Consider the following 17,211-nt stretch of genomic DNA (forward strand, 5'->3'; position numbering starts at 1 on the left):
CTTTTTTTTTTTTCTTTTTCTTTTTGGAGATAGCATAAAGTAGTTTCTGGTCTGAATCTAAGTTTTTGAGATAATAAATTTAAAAGTATTGAAATGTCTAAATTCTAACAACTTTGCCAACTTTGCTGGATCACCAAGTTAAATTCACTTAGAATAAAGTGTTCTAGCAACCACTGTTATTAGAAATCAATTTTCCAATCTGATTTTTGAGTTGGCTAATTTCGATTAAGGTCCTATAGTGCTTTTCAAAGTTGTTTATCATTTTCTAGAAATCACTTAGAGTAGAGTATATTATTTTTATCGATATCATTAATAATGGTCATCATTTTTATTGTAATTGTAAATAGGGATTTTTGAAAGGGTTTTGTTGATGCAGCTCTAACTTTACTGAAGTTAATTTTTTTACATTCCTTATTTTCCTCAAATAAATTACAATCCTTCTCTCCTCTTTGTCATCTTGGCATGCCCTTGAGATAACCATCACGTTCACATCAAGAGAGAGTAGGGCCGCCTCGAGCCCTAGGCGACCGAGGCGGTCGCCTAAGGCCCCGAGCCAACGAAAGGCCCCCGGGAGGCTGACCAAAAGGAAGCAAAGGCCCCATGTAAAACGGGAACAGAAGCTGGCTACGAGTCTTCCCCCTTAATGGAAGGGAGGTGGAGAGTTTCCTGGCCTGTAGAGGGGCAATTTGGGAAGTTGGGGATAGTAGTTTTGTTTTGGGTGGAGAGAAAGAGAGAGGAGGGATTTGGTTGGCTTCATACACGTCAGAAGCCACTCTTATCTTTCATCCCTTCTCTTTTTTGGTTTTGGCCTTGGTCTTGGTTTTCCTTCCCTCACATTACTCCTGATCCAGCTGGGCCATCAGCAAGAAAGATAGGGGGATTGGAGATGGACTTCTTGGAGGGTAGAGAAAGAAAAGGAGGGAGGGGGGGTTGAATGGCTGCTGTGCCGTGATGTTGCAGTGGCTGCTTGGGTACTCACTTGAAGGGGAGATGGTGGGATGGGACTTTTATTAATTAGATAGAGTGAATTTCCCATAATGCCCCTACTTTCTTCTATAGAGAGGTTCCATTTTGGACAAATTCTTTCCTTCACCTTGACCATGAAGTGCCATGGGATAACCTTTTCCTACTCTGCTCTTGCTTGACATGGTAAACAGTACCATCAAGCATTATCTCAGTTATTTAATAAATTTTATGGGCTCTTCCTTAAGCATAATTACTTTTCTATGCTTCCATTCAAAAATTATATTAAGTTAAAATAATTTATAAATCTATTTTTGTTGCATACATGCATTTTTGTTGGAATGAGTACTTGATGGCTATCTATTTTCATACCTTTTTTTAATATTTTATACTTATTAAATTTTTATTATTTAAAAAAAAGGCTTCATTCACTGAATCCGTCTTAGGCCTCCAAATATATTGGGCCGCCCTGAGAGAGAGTGTGTGTGGCTTTCATGGGGCTGTTCAGAATGTAAGCGTGCTCCCGAATGCACAAAGTTTCAGATCATCTCCTTGTCAAATGGCAACATCATGCAAGAATATTAGTTTTTGGTCAGTCAAAATATTTAAGACATCAAACTTCGACTATTTTTTTGGGCCAATAAGGTATCATTGCGTCTAAGAAAACGAAGGTGCCAAACCCGAACTTGCTTCTTTGCCTCCAAAAGGCACCTAAACATAGTAATTTTACATGACATAGCACTTTATAAAGTAGGCTTTTGCCCAACTTTAATTAGGTGGTTAAGCGTTGACCAACCCACTTTGAGATTCACATCAAAAGCACTGAATCCAAAGATGCGTGTGATCTCAAAGCAGCTTGCTCGACTTCCAGTGCCAGTAAAAATTATATATGACTGTCTTTTGTTAATGTTCAGCAGTTCAAGACAGGGTGTTTTAGGAACCAATCAGATCACTATTTCATCTTTGTAATAAATCAGCATGTCATAAGTTATCTCTTGGTGGCTTGGAAACTGGACAACCTAACAAGATGTGTTGGAATAGAGCATATGATCATTATTTATACCACACCCCAAAAAAAGGACAGTATTGAGATCTTTTGAGTCTGTCAAATTTCTGGATGGAATGTTGTTTGATTTCCAAAAAGAACGCTGGATAACAGGACATCATTAGCATGGGTAATTTTGCAAAATAGAAATTTGACATATCTTCTCTCTTGCATTCAAATCCATATTTGATAAAAGTTTTTTAACAACCCAAATTTTTACTTATCTCTATCTTAACAAACCTCAGTCTAACAAACTTATTTTACTGCTCTCTTCGTCTCTTTGTAACAACCTTATTGCCTTAACCTTTATTTCTCATTTAATCCCAATCTTTAATATCTAATCATCCTCTCCAATTTCTGTTTTAGAAACTTTGAAAGTTCGAGGCCTACTCCTCTCCATGCTGTGTGTATTATTTATTAAAATCTGAGTACAACGAAGCTAGTTCAATGCCTAGTCCCCTATGGCTCTTTTAGATTAGTATATTTAATACTAAATAAGGTTCAAGTCCAAGTGACGCCTTATCTATTGTACAATATAAGTTGCCCATAAGAGATGATATTTACCAATCTTATAGCTTTTAATGCTCAAACTTTTATGGACTTTTATACTCACGAGCCCATCCATCTGCTACCTTAAGCTTTTGGATTAGACTTTAATATGGTACTAGAGCCTACAATCTCTTATGCTCACCAATTCTCCAATACTCGATCTCATGTTCGATCCACATGCTGCAGTTCTTTACGTTATGTCTCTCGAACCCTACACAGGAGAAGGGGTGAGTGATGACAATCCCAAATCGGATAGGGAAGGAACCATGTTGTGGTTTATATACTCATGGAGCCAACTACCTACTAGCTTATGATTTTGGTTTGGACTTTGATAAAATATAGTTGGATTCTTTACATATTCCATCTTTCTTATATTATAATGGTCTAGACATGATAATGAGCTGTAGAACATGTATGATTTCTATTTTTGTGATCTTACACACGATTAGCAATGTTCGTGATAAAGAAACAATACACATGGCACAGTTTTGCATGACCCTGGAATCATATGTTGAACAAAAATCATATGGGGTGGGCACTAGAGAAAAAAATATGGCTTAAACGTTCTATTTTACCACTTTTTTTGCAGTGCATATCTTAAAGAAGAAATCCAAAACTTATAGATTTCTTCTATTAATGGAGTCGTTAGTTCGATGATTAAAAAAAATAAAAAAATTTGCAATACATACTACATGGCCAACTAATACATGCCAAACAAATTAGTTATTTAGCAAGTCAATCAACAAATTTAGGTAAATTAATACCCAATTTCTAGAATATGGTGATCACCAGTACACAATACGGGTCAGATAATATACACTTAACAAATTAGTTATCTAGCAACTTAATACACACTTTTAAGTAAATTAATATACAATTTTCAGAATATCATAGTCACCCATACACACTCCATGGCTGGTGATATACACTCATTGATTTTCTGATATAGACTGCAAGCTTAACTGATATACATCTAATAGTGATCCAATACATATTTTCAAGTAAACCGATATACAATTTTCAGAACATACTTTTTATCAGTACACATTATATGACCAGCTGATATACACGAAGCAATGAATCATCTCGCATTTATCTTTTAAAGTTATGAGATTGATGAACTCCGTTAGTAGTAGGAGCCTTATTCTCATTTGACTTTTGAGTTTTTTCTTCAAGTTGAGTGCTAGAAAAAATGTAGCAAAATAGGAGTCCCGCCCTATAAGATATTCTATAGTGCCTGTCCCATATGATTTTTGTTCCACTATGCTGGCATCTCACCGAGGTAAGTATGTCAAATCTCATAATTTATTGATTTTTTTTTTTCGTTCAACCGACACTAAACGAATGCAATCAATTTAGAGTTATAAGACTAATAGCTTCAACTAAATTGAAAGGTCTGAAATTGCACTTCTAAACTACATATGAGGATATCATACAGATAAAGCACTTTGGCATGCAAGGATCTTCTCAATATGTATATCGCATCTATACATGTATGTGGTACGAAATATCAAAGATGGCTTTAGCGGCAACAGTGCTAAGCAAGTCATGATTTTTGGAACGTGATACCATGGTTTGATAGCATAATATTCCTGCACTTGTTGGGTTATCCAAACATCAAAGGATACCTTGAGCAGCTATCCAGTAGATAGGATGGCGATGTAATTAAAGCACAAGATTTTGCCAAGAATCCAGGACCGAGAGAGATGTGCACTTGTCTCTTTCTTGTTATCTTTTGAATCCATTTGTTGAAGCTTTATAGGAGTAATGGTCCCCAATGTCATGCCCCCGACTTGAAAACAAGAGTTGAAAATCGCTGCATACTTGTTGATAACTCTTTCCACAGGTATGTAAAGTATTTCAACATGACATCAAATATATGGCAGCAGAGATAATTAAAATAACTAAAATCTAATATTTAATTAATTAACAAATCTAACAGATAAATAAAAATTAAAAGGCTTACATCAATTAAACCTTAATTAATAATCCTATAAAACGATAATAATAAATCTAAATCTAAACTATGTTGGTATTGTCTCACTCCTAAGGCTGTACCGCATTGGCAACTAAGAAACTAAATCTAGAAAGAAAGAAGAGATAATGAGCTTAACAGCTTAGTAAATAACGAATATCTTAATTAGATAATTCATATAATAGCATAATATACAATAGTCACATATAAATTACCCCGAAGTAGTGTAAAGACCTAATCATTTTTTTTTTCAAAATACAAATTTAGTAAAACCAGTATCTTTCGGATATTCATATATATAATTATAAATTTAATTTGGAATAAATCACATTTAGCTCAATAGTCTTTAACTATGACCACACTTATGGCTAGGCCAAAAACAGAAACTAAACCACATTTATACCTAACGAAGTGGACTGGATGACAAACTTGTACTCTATAGTGTAGGCTAGAATGCTATATTTAGATCTTGTGGCAAGGCCAAAAACAGAAACAATGAGCTCAATAATAATCAGTGTACTAATGTATAACCTCTAATTGGCAAGGTCTATAACATAGTGATGCTAAAATTTTAAATCTGATACATATCAAAGCTCTTTTTATGAAATAATATATATACCATAATCTAATCAAAGTATGCATATTCCATATTAAATGAATAAATAATAATACCCTAAAAATCTCAAAATTGTAAGTTTACTTTTCGCCTGACCAACCGGTCCCCAGTACAGTAAGAGACTTCTTAGGCGACCCCCTCCTCGGGGTTACCACGCTTCCGTCAGCTCGCTCGCCATTTTTGAGTTGGGAGGGCTAAATCAAAAATGTTGAATTGTGTTCTCAAACAGTGAAGCCTTGTGTTCTCAAACGGCGAAGCCTTACACCGGTCGTGCTGGGGCAAGCAAGTCAAGGGCGACATTCTATTCTTAAAAGTAGCCAAAAAGATGGAGTTGGCAAATCCACACCTGCAGCCAACTGTATGTTTGCCTCTTGGTATTTATATAAAAAAATGTATAAAATGTTTTAGAAACACAATTTTACAAAACTCATAAATCACATATAAATCAATAACTAATTTATCTAATTTTAAAAAATAAAATTATTTAAACGAAATATCTAGAAAGATGGACCATTGATTATCTTGCACGAACAACAAGCAAAGAAATCTTTCAGAACCTAATATTCAACGTTATATTTCTATCAAAGTTAACCATGGAAAATTTTGAAATAAAAACCCCAAGTCCTAGCCCCTTTATAGAAGATCAAGCTCAATAATTAGAGAATATTATAGTAAAAATCAAAGCAAGGATAGAAGATGGATAAGGTTGGCTAAGCGGTAGTGTCGATGTCTTGAATTGGTTTGACTAAAGTAATCTTTTTTGATCAAGGTTAGATTAGGATATAGATGGCTCAATAGAGATTAAGGATGACAAAACTTAACGATGTTCAACAAGAAATAGGGTGGTGACCAATATACTCCCCAACAGCTAAGGGTCAGGATCTCTTATGTGATCAACCTATGCTTGATGGGATCCACTGCAGGTCCACAAGTCAAAAGGATTAAAAAAAGAGAGAAAAAGAAAGAAAAGAGAGAGAATATATATTTTCTTCGCTATATTATATATATATAATATTAGCTTTAGATTTTTGGGCCAATTTGGGTCAAGTTTTTTAGGCTGGTCACTACAAGAGGCCGGGCATTACACCGACAATTGAGCAAGTAGAGTAAATTGGATGGGTTTCATTGATGCAAGATCTTGTTTCTTTGTACTCTGTCCTGTTTAAGATAAGATGTAATATGCGGTGATGTACTATGCCTTCTATATTCTTGCCACGTAGGACACCGCAATCTTAAGCTTTGAAACATACGGCAGCCTTTTCTAGAAATTCATAAGCATCACAGATCTTTAGTAGCTTGTAGTAGAAATCTATAACAGTTTTGACTAAATCTAGGCCACGGCAGACATTTACCTGAAAGGAGTGTTCATAACATGACATGGATCTACTAATTAAAATTTAAATAATTACTTTTCTAGAAAAAGTTTAAATAAAAGTTCTGTTTAAAAAATTAAATAAAATTTTATATAATGTGTCCGAACTTATTTATAATTTTATTTAAATATTAAGAGTGCAAAAATAACATACAACCATCGCAAACCATCCTGAATTGGAAAAAAAAAAAAGTTCCTAAGCCTGCAAATCCTCATTTCTCTTGGTTTCTTTGTAAAGATTATTTGTTTTTCATTATTATTCTTTTTATTTATTATTGCTTATTTAAGATTTTATGTTTATTTACTTATTGCTTAGCATTTAATTTTGTACAGACTAGTCATGTTCCTATGATATTTAGGTGCTTGTAGCCCTCCAAGTTGAGAGTGTACTGCATTATGATTTTCTACAGCCATTATAACTGAATCACATTTTAATTCAGGACATTATTTTATAGATTAAATGTCTTATTTTAACATTGAGATGGTTTCCTGGCTAAAAAAATAGTTCAAATTATATTAATTTACACTAGACCCCATGAAGATTAGCTCCAAGGGTTAAGTCTAACACCTTAGTCTTGGACTCCACGGCTCCAAGGGTTAATTTGTCTCCCAAAGTGACACTTAAAGCCAAGTCAGGATGGACGCAGGCCCTCCTAGACTTGCTTGCCTCCGTAGCCAAAATGCATGAAGAATTTTGTAAGGGCATAGTTATCCGCTGAATGAACCAAGAGAATGCGTGCGCCCTCTACCAAGAGTACTCTCTAAATTTTTCTAATATAAATAAAATTAAAAGTTCTGATACAATTTTCAAAGAAAGATAGCTGTCTTTTTTTTATACAAAGAAAAAGAAATTCTAGATTAATGCTGAAACCATATTCCCTGACTCTTATTGAATTTAGGTTAATACTTGGACTCCACAGTGCAACAACTAGGGTAAAGCAATATATATGGGATGCATCTAGAATCCTACATGCACGGCCATGCTGGTGCACGTCGCCAATCGCTAAAACATGCTAGAATGAGTTTCATTCATCCCGTCTATGTTTGAGTAATTGGCCCGTAGCAATACACTATGGTGATTGGTGGCATGTGCTAGCATGGTGGTGGACACAATGCAGGCAATAATTTTTCCTCTCATGCACATATGCAAATTATGTTAGCCCATAAATTGATTTGGCAACTTCATGATCATTTGGTCACCTGTATAGTAACAAATATTCGAGCTACACCACTAGCCTCTTGCCACATATGAAGAGAATTTTTGTGTGTACATATGCAGCATTATTCATTTTTAACTAGATGATGGTTCAAAGCTCTAACATTTCTTTCTTTTTCTTTTGCAATTTTTGAGCGTATCCAAGGTAACGTTCTAGCATTTAGAGAGGAAAAAAGGTCAAAGAGGTGCAATATTAACCATTTGTTGGATAATTAGATCCTAGAGACATCTAAATGCTAATCTTTTAGGTGATCAAAGGGACTTCACTAGAAAAAAAGAGTCACCCTAGAAAAATACAACACAAAAATATCACAATATGCTTCCATCAACCTCCAAATTAATCCCTAGCAATCAAACTAATAAGAAAATACCACCCTCACCTTTGTGTGTATATGTTTGAGAGAGATAGTGAAAGCATGTTGCGTAACACACACACACACACACACACACACACACACACACACACACACACAGAGAGAGAGAGAGAGAGAGAGAGAGAGAGAGAGAGAGAGAGAGAGAGAGAGAGAGAGAACCAGACTAACAACTTCTACGGGTGTATTTGTTTTCAAGAAATAAGTGTGTTTTTATGACAAAACTGATAAAGGTGTTGACAATTTGTTGTGTAGAATCCACTAAGGAAAAAAGGAGTACCAAATGAGTGGTAGGAGGAGAATTCCCATTAGATTGTGGTCCTCACAGTACTCCGAGAGCCAAGGGCATATGGAAAGAAGAATAATCGGGAATGGGGGACAGAAGAGGGAACATAACAACCAAACCCCATGCTAGAATTTGTTCTCTTCTCTGCCTCCCTAACATGTTAATCTTATGCATCACTTGTTAAATGTAAAGGAGAGCAACAGATTGTGTTTGCTTGGAGAATTTAATTTGCTTCTGCTAAACTATTTGTTCTATTCTTTTTTGGTGTTTCTTTTCATATTGGCGAGTTCCAATCGCACGTAATGCATGTGTGAACAGACATGGATGGCTGTAATTTTATAACTGGCTATGCATGCAGGAAACTAGAAGTCTGAGGGGACTCACCAATACGTATAGATTGGACTTCAATCGAGAGTCTCGTGCTTTAGGATAGACTATAGTCTCTTTTTCTCAGATCACATGAGATACCATTCAACAAACAATAGACATCTTGAAAGCTTGCTTAACCTAAAGTTGGCAGTCATCACCCATGCTTGAAAGCTGGATCAATATTGGAGGTTATTTTAATGCAATATATTATTCATAATCTAGAGGCTCGCATGCAGAGTTCTCATCATGAATTGGTCCATGCCCATGCCCCCATCAATTGTAGGCAAAATAAAAAATAAAAGATCTGTTTAGTTTTTCAACAATCTCTTGACGTCTGTGAGATCTTGTTAGAAAATAAAAATCAAAGGAGCTCGAATAGTATATTTATATTACAGTCATATATATACTACTAAAGTAAACCCCTATAGGGTTGCATCTTTTTGTGCAAGGTTACTATGATATAATGCTAAAGATAATTCTAACCTTGATTTTTTTTTTTTTTTTGCATCTATGATCTTTCTAATTTCTCTTTTGAGAATAAAATCACAAAATAACATTCACTAAATTGCTTGTAAAGCTTTTTGCCTGGGTTGACCATGAAAATGATGGTGCATGGAGGAACACCACTATTGTCCCTTTCTTGGTGGTATCATGCCCGGGAGGGTGTTATCAACAACGGCCATGGACATTATGTCTAGCTTTTAAGGTAAGCTCAATTATCATGGACAAACAAAAGAAAAAGATATTTAAACATGCATATATAAATAAACGAAAAATGTTTCAGGGGATCTGTTATTTGTGCACAAAATTTTTAAGGCACGCATATGCTGATTTGGCAATTTCATAATTGCCTAATCCTCCATGTGTGGCACCATAACTCAACTAAAATTCTTATGTTATGACAAGAGAACTACCATACGAGGAACGCTGATAACATTGCTCATAAATAAAAAATATTGAATCTCGAGGTTTATTTGTTGCACCCATTTCTCCAGAAGATCATTTCTACTTTAGTGAACCATCAAATCATGAATAATATGTTTATAGGCTTCACAGAAAAAAGAGAGAGTCATGAATTAAACTTAGAACAGTTCATACTCAATTATCCACGGGAATACAAGAAAAGGAGAAAACAAAGAGAAGACTAAATTTCCATCTCAACCATTTAATCACCTAAAAGGAATGGGTAAAATCTAGTAAAAATTTATGCATCAAAAAGACAATAATTAGAACACAAAATAAGCAAATAAACAATTCAATAGGTAAATTGTAGATGAAGAGCTTGCAGAAGATCTTATTATTCATCACATCTCATTATCCAGAAAAAAAAAATCATGAAGGAGAGAAAAAGATAATTGTTTGTTATCTTACAATTTATTTACATAGCTAGAGTTGCAAGAGTAGGCCAGGTGGTAACATGTCCAAGATTTGTTCCAATTGACTGCTATAAAATATTTATGCGTTGTTTGAATTCAAGTTGACAAATAAAACATATATAGCCTTATTATGACACTTCTAAATTATTCCTGTGCCATTGGATGGGCATGGATAAGACTGGAATTATTTCTAGAAGCATCACAATGCTGCCCACTGTATTCCGCAGAACTCCAAGCGAGAGTGTGTGGATTACGTTATCCTCACGTGCAGAGGTTGAGAATAATATCACCACCTCCCAACTTTAAGGGGGATTTCTGTAAAATTTGATAGACAGGGGGGACAAAATCTTTGAGCATGGTAAGAAGAGATATACTAAAAAAAAGATAATTGGCAAGAAAGCAACCTGATGATGGAAGCAAAACCACTCATACAATCCAACCATTACCAAAAATCGGGAAAAAAAAAAAGTAGAAAAGAAAAATCAAAACCAATCATCCCAGTCCTCACATCCGTTTGGCTCAAGCCCTGTCCCCCACCAAAAAAAGAAAGGGAATAAAAAGAAGGGAAAAAAATGGAGAAAAGCTCTGATAGCCTTGCAGCCATTGGCTGCCTGCGGCCCCCCAGCATGGAGAAAGTTGCAGCATGAATACATGATCTGATCTTCTCCTATCCCCATTTTCCTGGGAGGAGGAAGAAAGAAGGAATACAGAGACACCATAGAGTGATGACTGGTGGTGTCAGCAGCAGCAACAGTAGTACTAGGAGCATAGTATGGTTCCAGAGGGATCTGAGGGTGGAGGACAACCCAGCACTAGCAGCTGGGGTGAGGTCAGGGGAGGTGGTGGCTGTGTTCATCTGGTCCCCTGAGGAGGATGGGCCCTTCTACCCTGGGAGGGTCTCCAGGTGGTGGCTCAGCCAGAGCCTCCTCCACCTGGACTCCTCCCTCAGGAGCCTTGGCACATCCCTCATCACCAAGAGGTCCTTTGACACTGCCTCCACCCTCCTGGAAATTGTTCACTCTACTGGTGCCACCAATCTCTTCTTCAATCACCTCTATGGTCAGTCTCTCTCTCTCTCTGCCCTATCTCTTTTTCTTTGGTCATGGTATGGATAAGGCTGTCTACTTGATTATTTATTTGGTATTGATTTTTGGATGAACTGGTGGTGTTCTTGTGTTTGGTTTGTGTGGGCTTAATTATTTCTTTGTAAAAAAATATATGTTTTTTTTATCTTTTTTATTTTTTTTCTCTCTTTCTTTTTTGCAAATACTTTATTCTTGTGTTTTGATTGGCCTTTATTCTTTATTCAATTAATTTAGGGTGATCTGAAGTCATTTTATTCTCTTTTTCAATGGGTCCTCGGGTTTCTAGCATGTTATTTGTCACTTGGTTCCATATGATGTTTCTGATAGATTTGATATCTGGAGGTTTTAATATAAGATTTGTTCTTATACCTGTTCATTTGGGTACCTCTTATGCTATTTTTTGGGTAGAAACCTGTTCTTATTTGAGTTATTAAACGCTGCCTTTCTAATCTCAATAAGAAAATTGCACATCTTGCTTATGATTCTCTTCTCTTCTTTATTCTTAATCCAGGATTTCCTTGTTTGGGCCTTTTCTTCTTTATCATCCATCTTTGAACCTAATGAAAGTTGGAACAGGTTTTCTCCTTGGTGTATTATCATCTTGCTGTTTTGAGTTCGAGTCGAAAGCATATTAGATTCAAAAAATAGGAGCTGGTTATTTGGCACATGGTTCCTTTCCCCAAGCAGTTTCAGGATTTGATTTACTTTTCCCTTTGTTAATTTTCCTCTTCTTCTTATCAGCACAGAACATTTGGGGCAATTATTCTTTCTTGTCTGTTGTTCTTGTGAGTTTCGAATTGACCGTAGTATTTCAAGATGAAAACCATTGCTTATCTTCTGATTGGTTGGGCACCATTTTGGTTATATTTATTATATGTCTTGGCTTGTACAAGAGGATATTGATGATCAGGCAGTTCGAACGAAGCATTCTTATAAATTATAGGCATATAATTTGCTACTCATCTCTGGGTGCATCTGAATTGTGTTGTTCACTACTAAATGATAAAAAATGGACTGGCTTCAGGTAAAGAGATGTTGATTGTGTAATTGTGGGATCTGACTATCCTTTTTTAATTTTCTCCAGATCCTCTGTCTCTTGTTAGGGGCCATCGTTTGAAAGAACTTCTGACTGCTCAAGGCATAACAGTCCGCTCGTTCAACGCGGATTTGCTCTATGAACCGTGGGAAGTTAACGATGAAAATGGCAGCCCATTTACAACTTTTGCGCCTTTCTGGAATAAATGCCTTAGCATGCCGTATGATCCAGCAGCACCATTGCTTCCACCCAAAAGAATAACATCAGGTATGACCTGCTTTTATGAGATTGCACCTTTTGCTCTTCCATTGTTGATTGATCTACTGTGACCTAGGTCAGCCTTAAATTCAATATGGAACATTTTATAGTGTTAATTGCTGTTGCTACGTTGGCAATGTTCTGTATATGATACCATAGTGCAAAATTGGAACATTTTGCTAATCGAATTACTTTTTATAATTTCTCAGCTTTTCAAGCATTAATTACTCTTTTATAAAGAAACACGCAGAGATGTGATGCTAACTTTGGCCTTTCAGGCTTGAAAACTTTCTTGATCAGAATTATGAGCTTAATTATGATTGCAGTTTGTCTGATATGATCAGGTTTGCATTGAGTATAAGGGTATTTTTGAAGTAACAATTACATGCATAATAATGAACATGCTGATTATTTATCATGAACTTGTATGAACTTCTTTTAATTTCACCTTGTTACTCATCCTACTAGTTGTAAGCTGAAATATAACCTGCAACTTTGAGGGCCTTGGTACTCCTTATCCAATATGTTGCATATGTATGCTTTTAGCTATTTCTTTGAATTGTCATTCTAGATTATTTATTGTTTTGACATTAAACTTAGAAAATGTCAAGGAGATATTTATTTTTTTTTCATTAAAAGCACCCTTTCTCAAGTGCTCTCGCTCTATTCTGTCAGGTGATGTATCAATGTGCCCCTCGGATACTCTGGTCTTTGAGGATGAGTCTGAGAAAGGAAGCAATGCACTTCTTGCTCGAGCATGGTCACCAGGATGGCGCAATGCTGATAAGTCTCTGACTGCCTTTATTAATGGACCACTGATTGAGTATTCAGTAAATCGTAAAAAAGCAGATGGTGCAACTACATCTCTTCTTTCCCCTCATCTACACTTTGGGGAGCTTAGTGTCCGCAAAGTCTTTCACCTTGTTCGAATGAAACAACTTGTGTGGATTAATGAAGGAAACAAAGCAGGTGAAGAGAGTTGCAACTTGTTTCTGAGATCTATTGGTCTTCGGGAGTACTCTAGATACTTGAGTTTCAACCATCCCTGCAGTCATGAGAGGCCTCTTTTAGCGCACCTTAGGTTCTTTTCTTGGGTGACCAATGAGGGTTATTTTAAAGCTTGGAGACAAGGTAGAACTGGATATCCTCTCGTAGATGCTGGTATGAGAGAGCTTTGGGCAACTGGCTGGCTACATGACAGGATACGTGTGGTTGTTTCCAGTTTCTTTGTGAAGGTCCTGCAACTTCCTTGGAGGTGGGGGATGAAGTACTTCTGGGATACTCTATTAGATGCTGATCTTGAAAGTGATGCCCTTGGCTGGCAGTATATATCTGGGACTCTTCCTGATGGTCGTGAATTGGATCGCATTGATAACCCTGAGGTATGATTTATGTGCAGTAGCTCTTGCCAAGCCTAGCCACCTCCCTCTCTCTCTCTCTCTCTCTCTCTCTCTCTCTCTCTCTCGTGCACGCATGCACGCGCACACCCATTCATACTCTGGAGTAACAAATTCTATTAATGTGATATTTAATGTGGTTATTTTATAAGTTCTATGTCACGTAATCAATTATCATGTTATATACATTTTTCCTGTAAAGACCTTGCACATGTCAATCCCCTAAAAGTTTTCCTTCATTTCGTTTCCACTGTTTGAAACTGCAGTTTGAAGGGTACAAATTTGACCCAAATGGAGAATATGTACGTCGTTGGCTTCCTGAGCTGGCCAGGTTGCCCACTGAATGGATACACCACCCATGGGATGCACCTGAATCTGTACTACAAGCCGCAGGAATTGAACTAGGTTCCAACTACCCTCTTCCCATTGTAGAAATAGATGCAGCTAAAGCCAGACTGCAAGAAGCTCTTGCAGCAATGTGGCAACTTGAAGCTGCAACAAGAGCTGCTATAGAAAATGGAACAGAAGAAGGCCTTGGTGACTCTTCGGAGCTACCACCAATTGATTTTCCTGAAGAAGTACATATGGAAGTGGACCATGAACCATTCAGAAATAATACTAATTCACCAGCTGTAGACAGGAGACATGAGGATCAGATGGTTCCTAGCATGACTCATTCAATAGTTAGAGCTGATGAAGAGGAGGTTTCTGCAGATTTGGGGAACACTGCTGGAGATAGCAGAGCAGAAGTACCATCAAACATTAATTTTGATGCAGAAGTTCGTGGAGAAGAAATTGACAGAGGCAGCGTTCAAACAGTGAGGAATAATGTTGTTCCACATTTCGGTCCAGCCAGGCTGCAAAGTCCTGCAGAGCCCACAGTTGACTCATCAAGCAGCCGGACAGAAAGAGATGGTGGCGTGGTTCCAGTTTGGTCCCCTTCCGCAAGCTCTAGCCGTTCAGAGCATTTTGTGGCTGATGACACTGGCATTGCAAGCAGTGGCTATTTACAGAGGCATCCCCAGTCTCGCCAACTAATAAATTGGAGGCAGCTTTCACAGACAGTGTGAGTGTAATATATTTTTTTTGGTGTAAAATAAGTGTAATAATTTTGTAGCATATCACTGTACAACTTATATTATTGCAGAAAGATCTTCACAAATTTCTTTTTCATGATTGAAAAGGGCTAAAAGTCTTGTTCTTTCAACACTTAATTTTCTGGCTTTAATGTAACAAACGTAAAATGGCTCAGGTAGCCTAAATTGGCAGAACTTTTCACATGATGCTCGCTGTATGGTCATCATTGACTTCATCTCTGATATGAAGATTCTTGTTTTTTCTTGTTAAGGAAAAATGTGTTTTTCTTTTCTATCTTTGAGTTACACTTCATCAGATTCCTCTAGATCCCTAAATGTTAGTTATTTTTCTTTGCTCTTAATTTCTTCTGACAATGAAAAAATTTGCATGACAGGACAAGAAGTTGGGAGGTGGAGAATGCGGTGCAGCCGAATGCTTTTGGGTAAACTCCAAAATAGAAGATAACTTATGTAAATAATTTAGCCTTCTTTTTTGTAGCCTGATCTGCATATAAGCTTCCCACTTTCTGAATGATAAATTGAGCAGACAATCATACTCTGCATCTGCTGTATTGTTCATCAGATTGTTTGAATTTTCTAATAAATGCATGTGCACATCTCTCTTATTCCTGAATTACACTCCATTACGTTGAGTGTATTTCTCTGTTATCTAAGAATTTGATGTTGTTCTCAAGCATGGTGGATTCATTTTTGACATCGATCATAACGTGAAGATGCCATGACATCCAATTTATAGGATAGTGTAGTATATGACGGAATTTGAGAATGTTGATGTTCTCATTTGTAATATTATATGTTACATTTATAAATATGTCTAGGTAATGAGAATTCTCACGCAATGTTTGAACTTTTGCTTGGTTCGATAGCATAAAGGTAACCATCAAGCCTTTTTCCAGGTATTCATGTTCAGCATTATTTTTTTACTACCAAAAGCCATGGCTTTTATCACTGCCACCGAAATCCATATTCAGTCTCCAACAGTGTCACCTTGTGTTTCTTTCCTTTTTCTTTTCCCTTTAAGACAAATTAGCTACTCTCTGGACAAGGGACCCACTATGTTATCGGATGCAAAAGTTCTTGTGTTTGTAGCCCAATTTATTTTCAACAATCTCCACTTTGATGTTCGCACATCTGCTAGATAAGTATGGCTTTGATCCAATTTATAATCCATTTTTTTATGAATTTAACATCTCAGACCTTATTTTTGGTTCATATAGTTTCCTGCATAAGTCTCAAGAGCATGCAACAGTTGAACATAATCTAAAGAACACCTCTCTACTTGATCCACCCTACTGAAATTCTATTAAATATGCCTCTCTCTCTCTCTCTCATTTACTTTAGTATCCTATAATAATTGACTGGCTTTCTTTTGTATAATTTTATGTTTGTTGGGACCAATAATTCTTTTTTTTTTTTTGTTTCAACCATTATTGAAAATATATACTATGTTTTTAGTTGTAGTATGTTTAAAATAATCCTCTAAAGCTTAGTTCCCGAATTCAATTTTGCATTTACTTTCTTTTCTCATTAATCATAAGTATTCTGCATATTGCCTACACCGCCCTTCACAAACATCAGCTGTAAGTACATTTGTAACAAGTATAAAGAGATACAGGTTGAAGCCAACTCTTGGTGTATGTCCATCATGACAGGGAATCTATAGTGTCATGCCACAACTACTTCTAAAGCCTGTGTTTGATTCGCATGCATTTATTGACAGTTTTAAAATATCCTTTATGTAGTATCATCTCTACTAATGTCTAGCAAAATACTGCTCATAAAACCACCTGATATGCTATCTACCTGTCAGCAAACTATGTAATGTGTATTCTCTCTTAGAATTTTTCCATTAATCCCTAAGCAAGGTAATAGATGTTATAAAGCTGGATGGTGATATAAGCAAAATGACTAGTCAATATTGATTGAGCTTCTAGATATTAATACAAAATGGTCATCAGAGATTGTTCTCATTTTTTTCATAATCTTCAATCCATTATCCTCTCAAATAACTAAAGCTTGTTGTAAAAAATCCATTCTGTCAAAATTAGTGCAATCCTGTATGCTGTCTTCATCTAATTAATTGGTTCCCAATCATTTCAATTTCCTTATTTTGAAGATCTTACATATAATGTAGCTAACCTATCGACCAATTTCTTCATCATTATCAAAGTACAGTTAATATTTCAGCTGTCCTTTATTT

At 36.2% G+C, this 17,211-nt stretch overlaps 1 protein-coding gene across 1 annotated transcript; it reads left to right on the top strand.

The window, feature by feature from the left end:
* Positions 1-10,691: 10,691 nt before the first annotated feature.
* LOC103716108 (cryptochrome-1-like) lies at positions 10,692-15,624 on the top strand. Its single transcript, XM_017844960.3, has 5 exons — positions 10,692-11,197; positions 12,308-12,526; positions 13,193-13,899; positions 14,181-14,980; positions 15,386-15,624. The coding sequence occupies exons 1-5, from the start codon at positions 10,864-10,866 to the stop codon at positions 15,435-15,437; spliced, it is 2,112 nt and encodes a 703-aa protein (XP_017700449.2). The 5' UTR covers positions 10,692-10,863; the 3' UTR covers positions 15,438-15,624.
* Positions 15,625-17,211: the final 1,587 nt, after the last annotated feature.

This window comes from Phoenix dactylifera, chromosome 6, assembly GCF_009389715.1.
Source record: "Phoenix dactylifera cultivar Barhee BC4 chromosome 6, palm_55x_up_171113_PBpolish2nd_filt_p, whole genome shotgun sequence".
NCBI lineage: Eukaryota > Viridiplantae > Streptophyta > Magnoliopsida > Arecales > Arecaceae > Phoenix > Phoenix dactylifera.

Coding starts and splice junctions, on each gene's coding strand:
- LOC103716108 (XM_017844960.3), top strand. CDS start 10,864: ATGACTGGTGGTGTCAGCAGCAGCAACAGTAGTACTAGGAGCATAGTA. Junction 13,900..14,180: donor ATCGCATTGATAACCCTGAG/GTATGATTTATG, acceptor TTGAAACTGCAG/TTTGAAGGGTACAAATTTGA. Junction 14,981..15,385: donor AGGCAGCTTTCACAGACAGT/GTGAGTGTAATA, acceptor TTTGCATGACAG/GACAAGAAGTTGGGAGGTGG.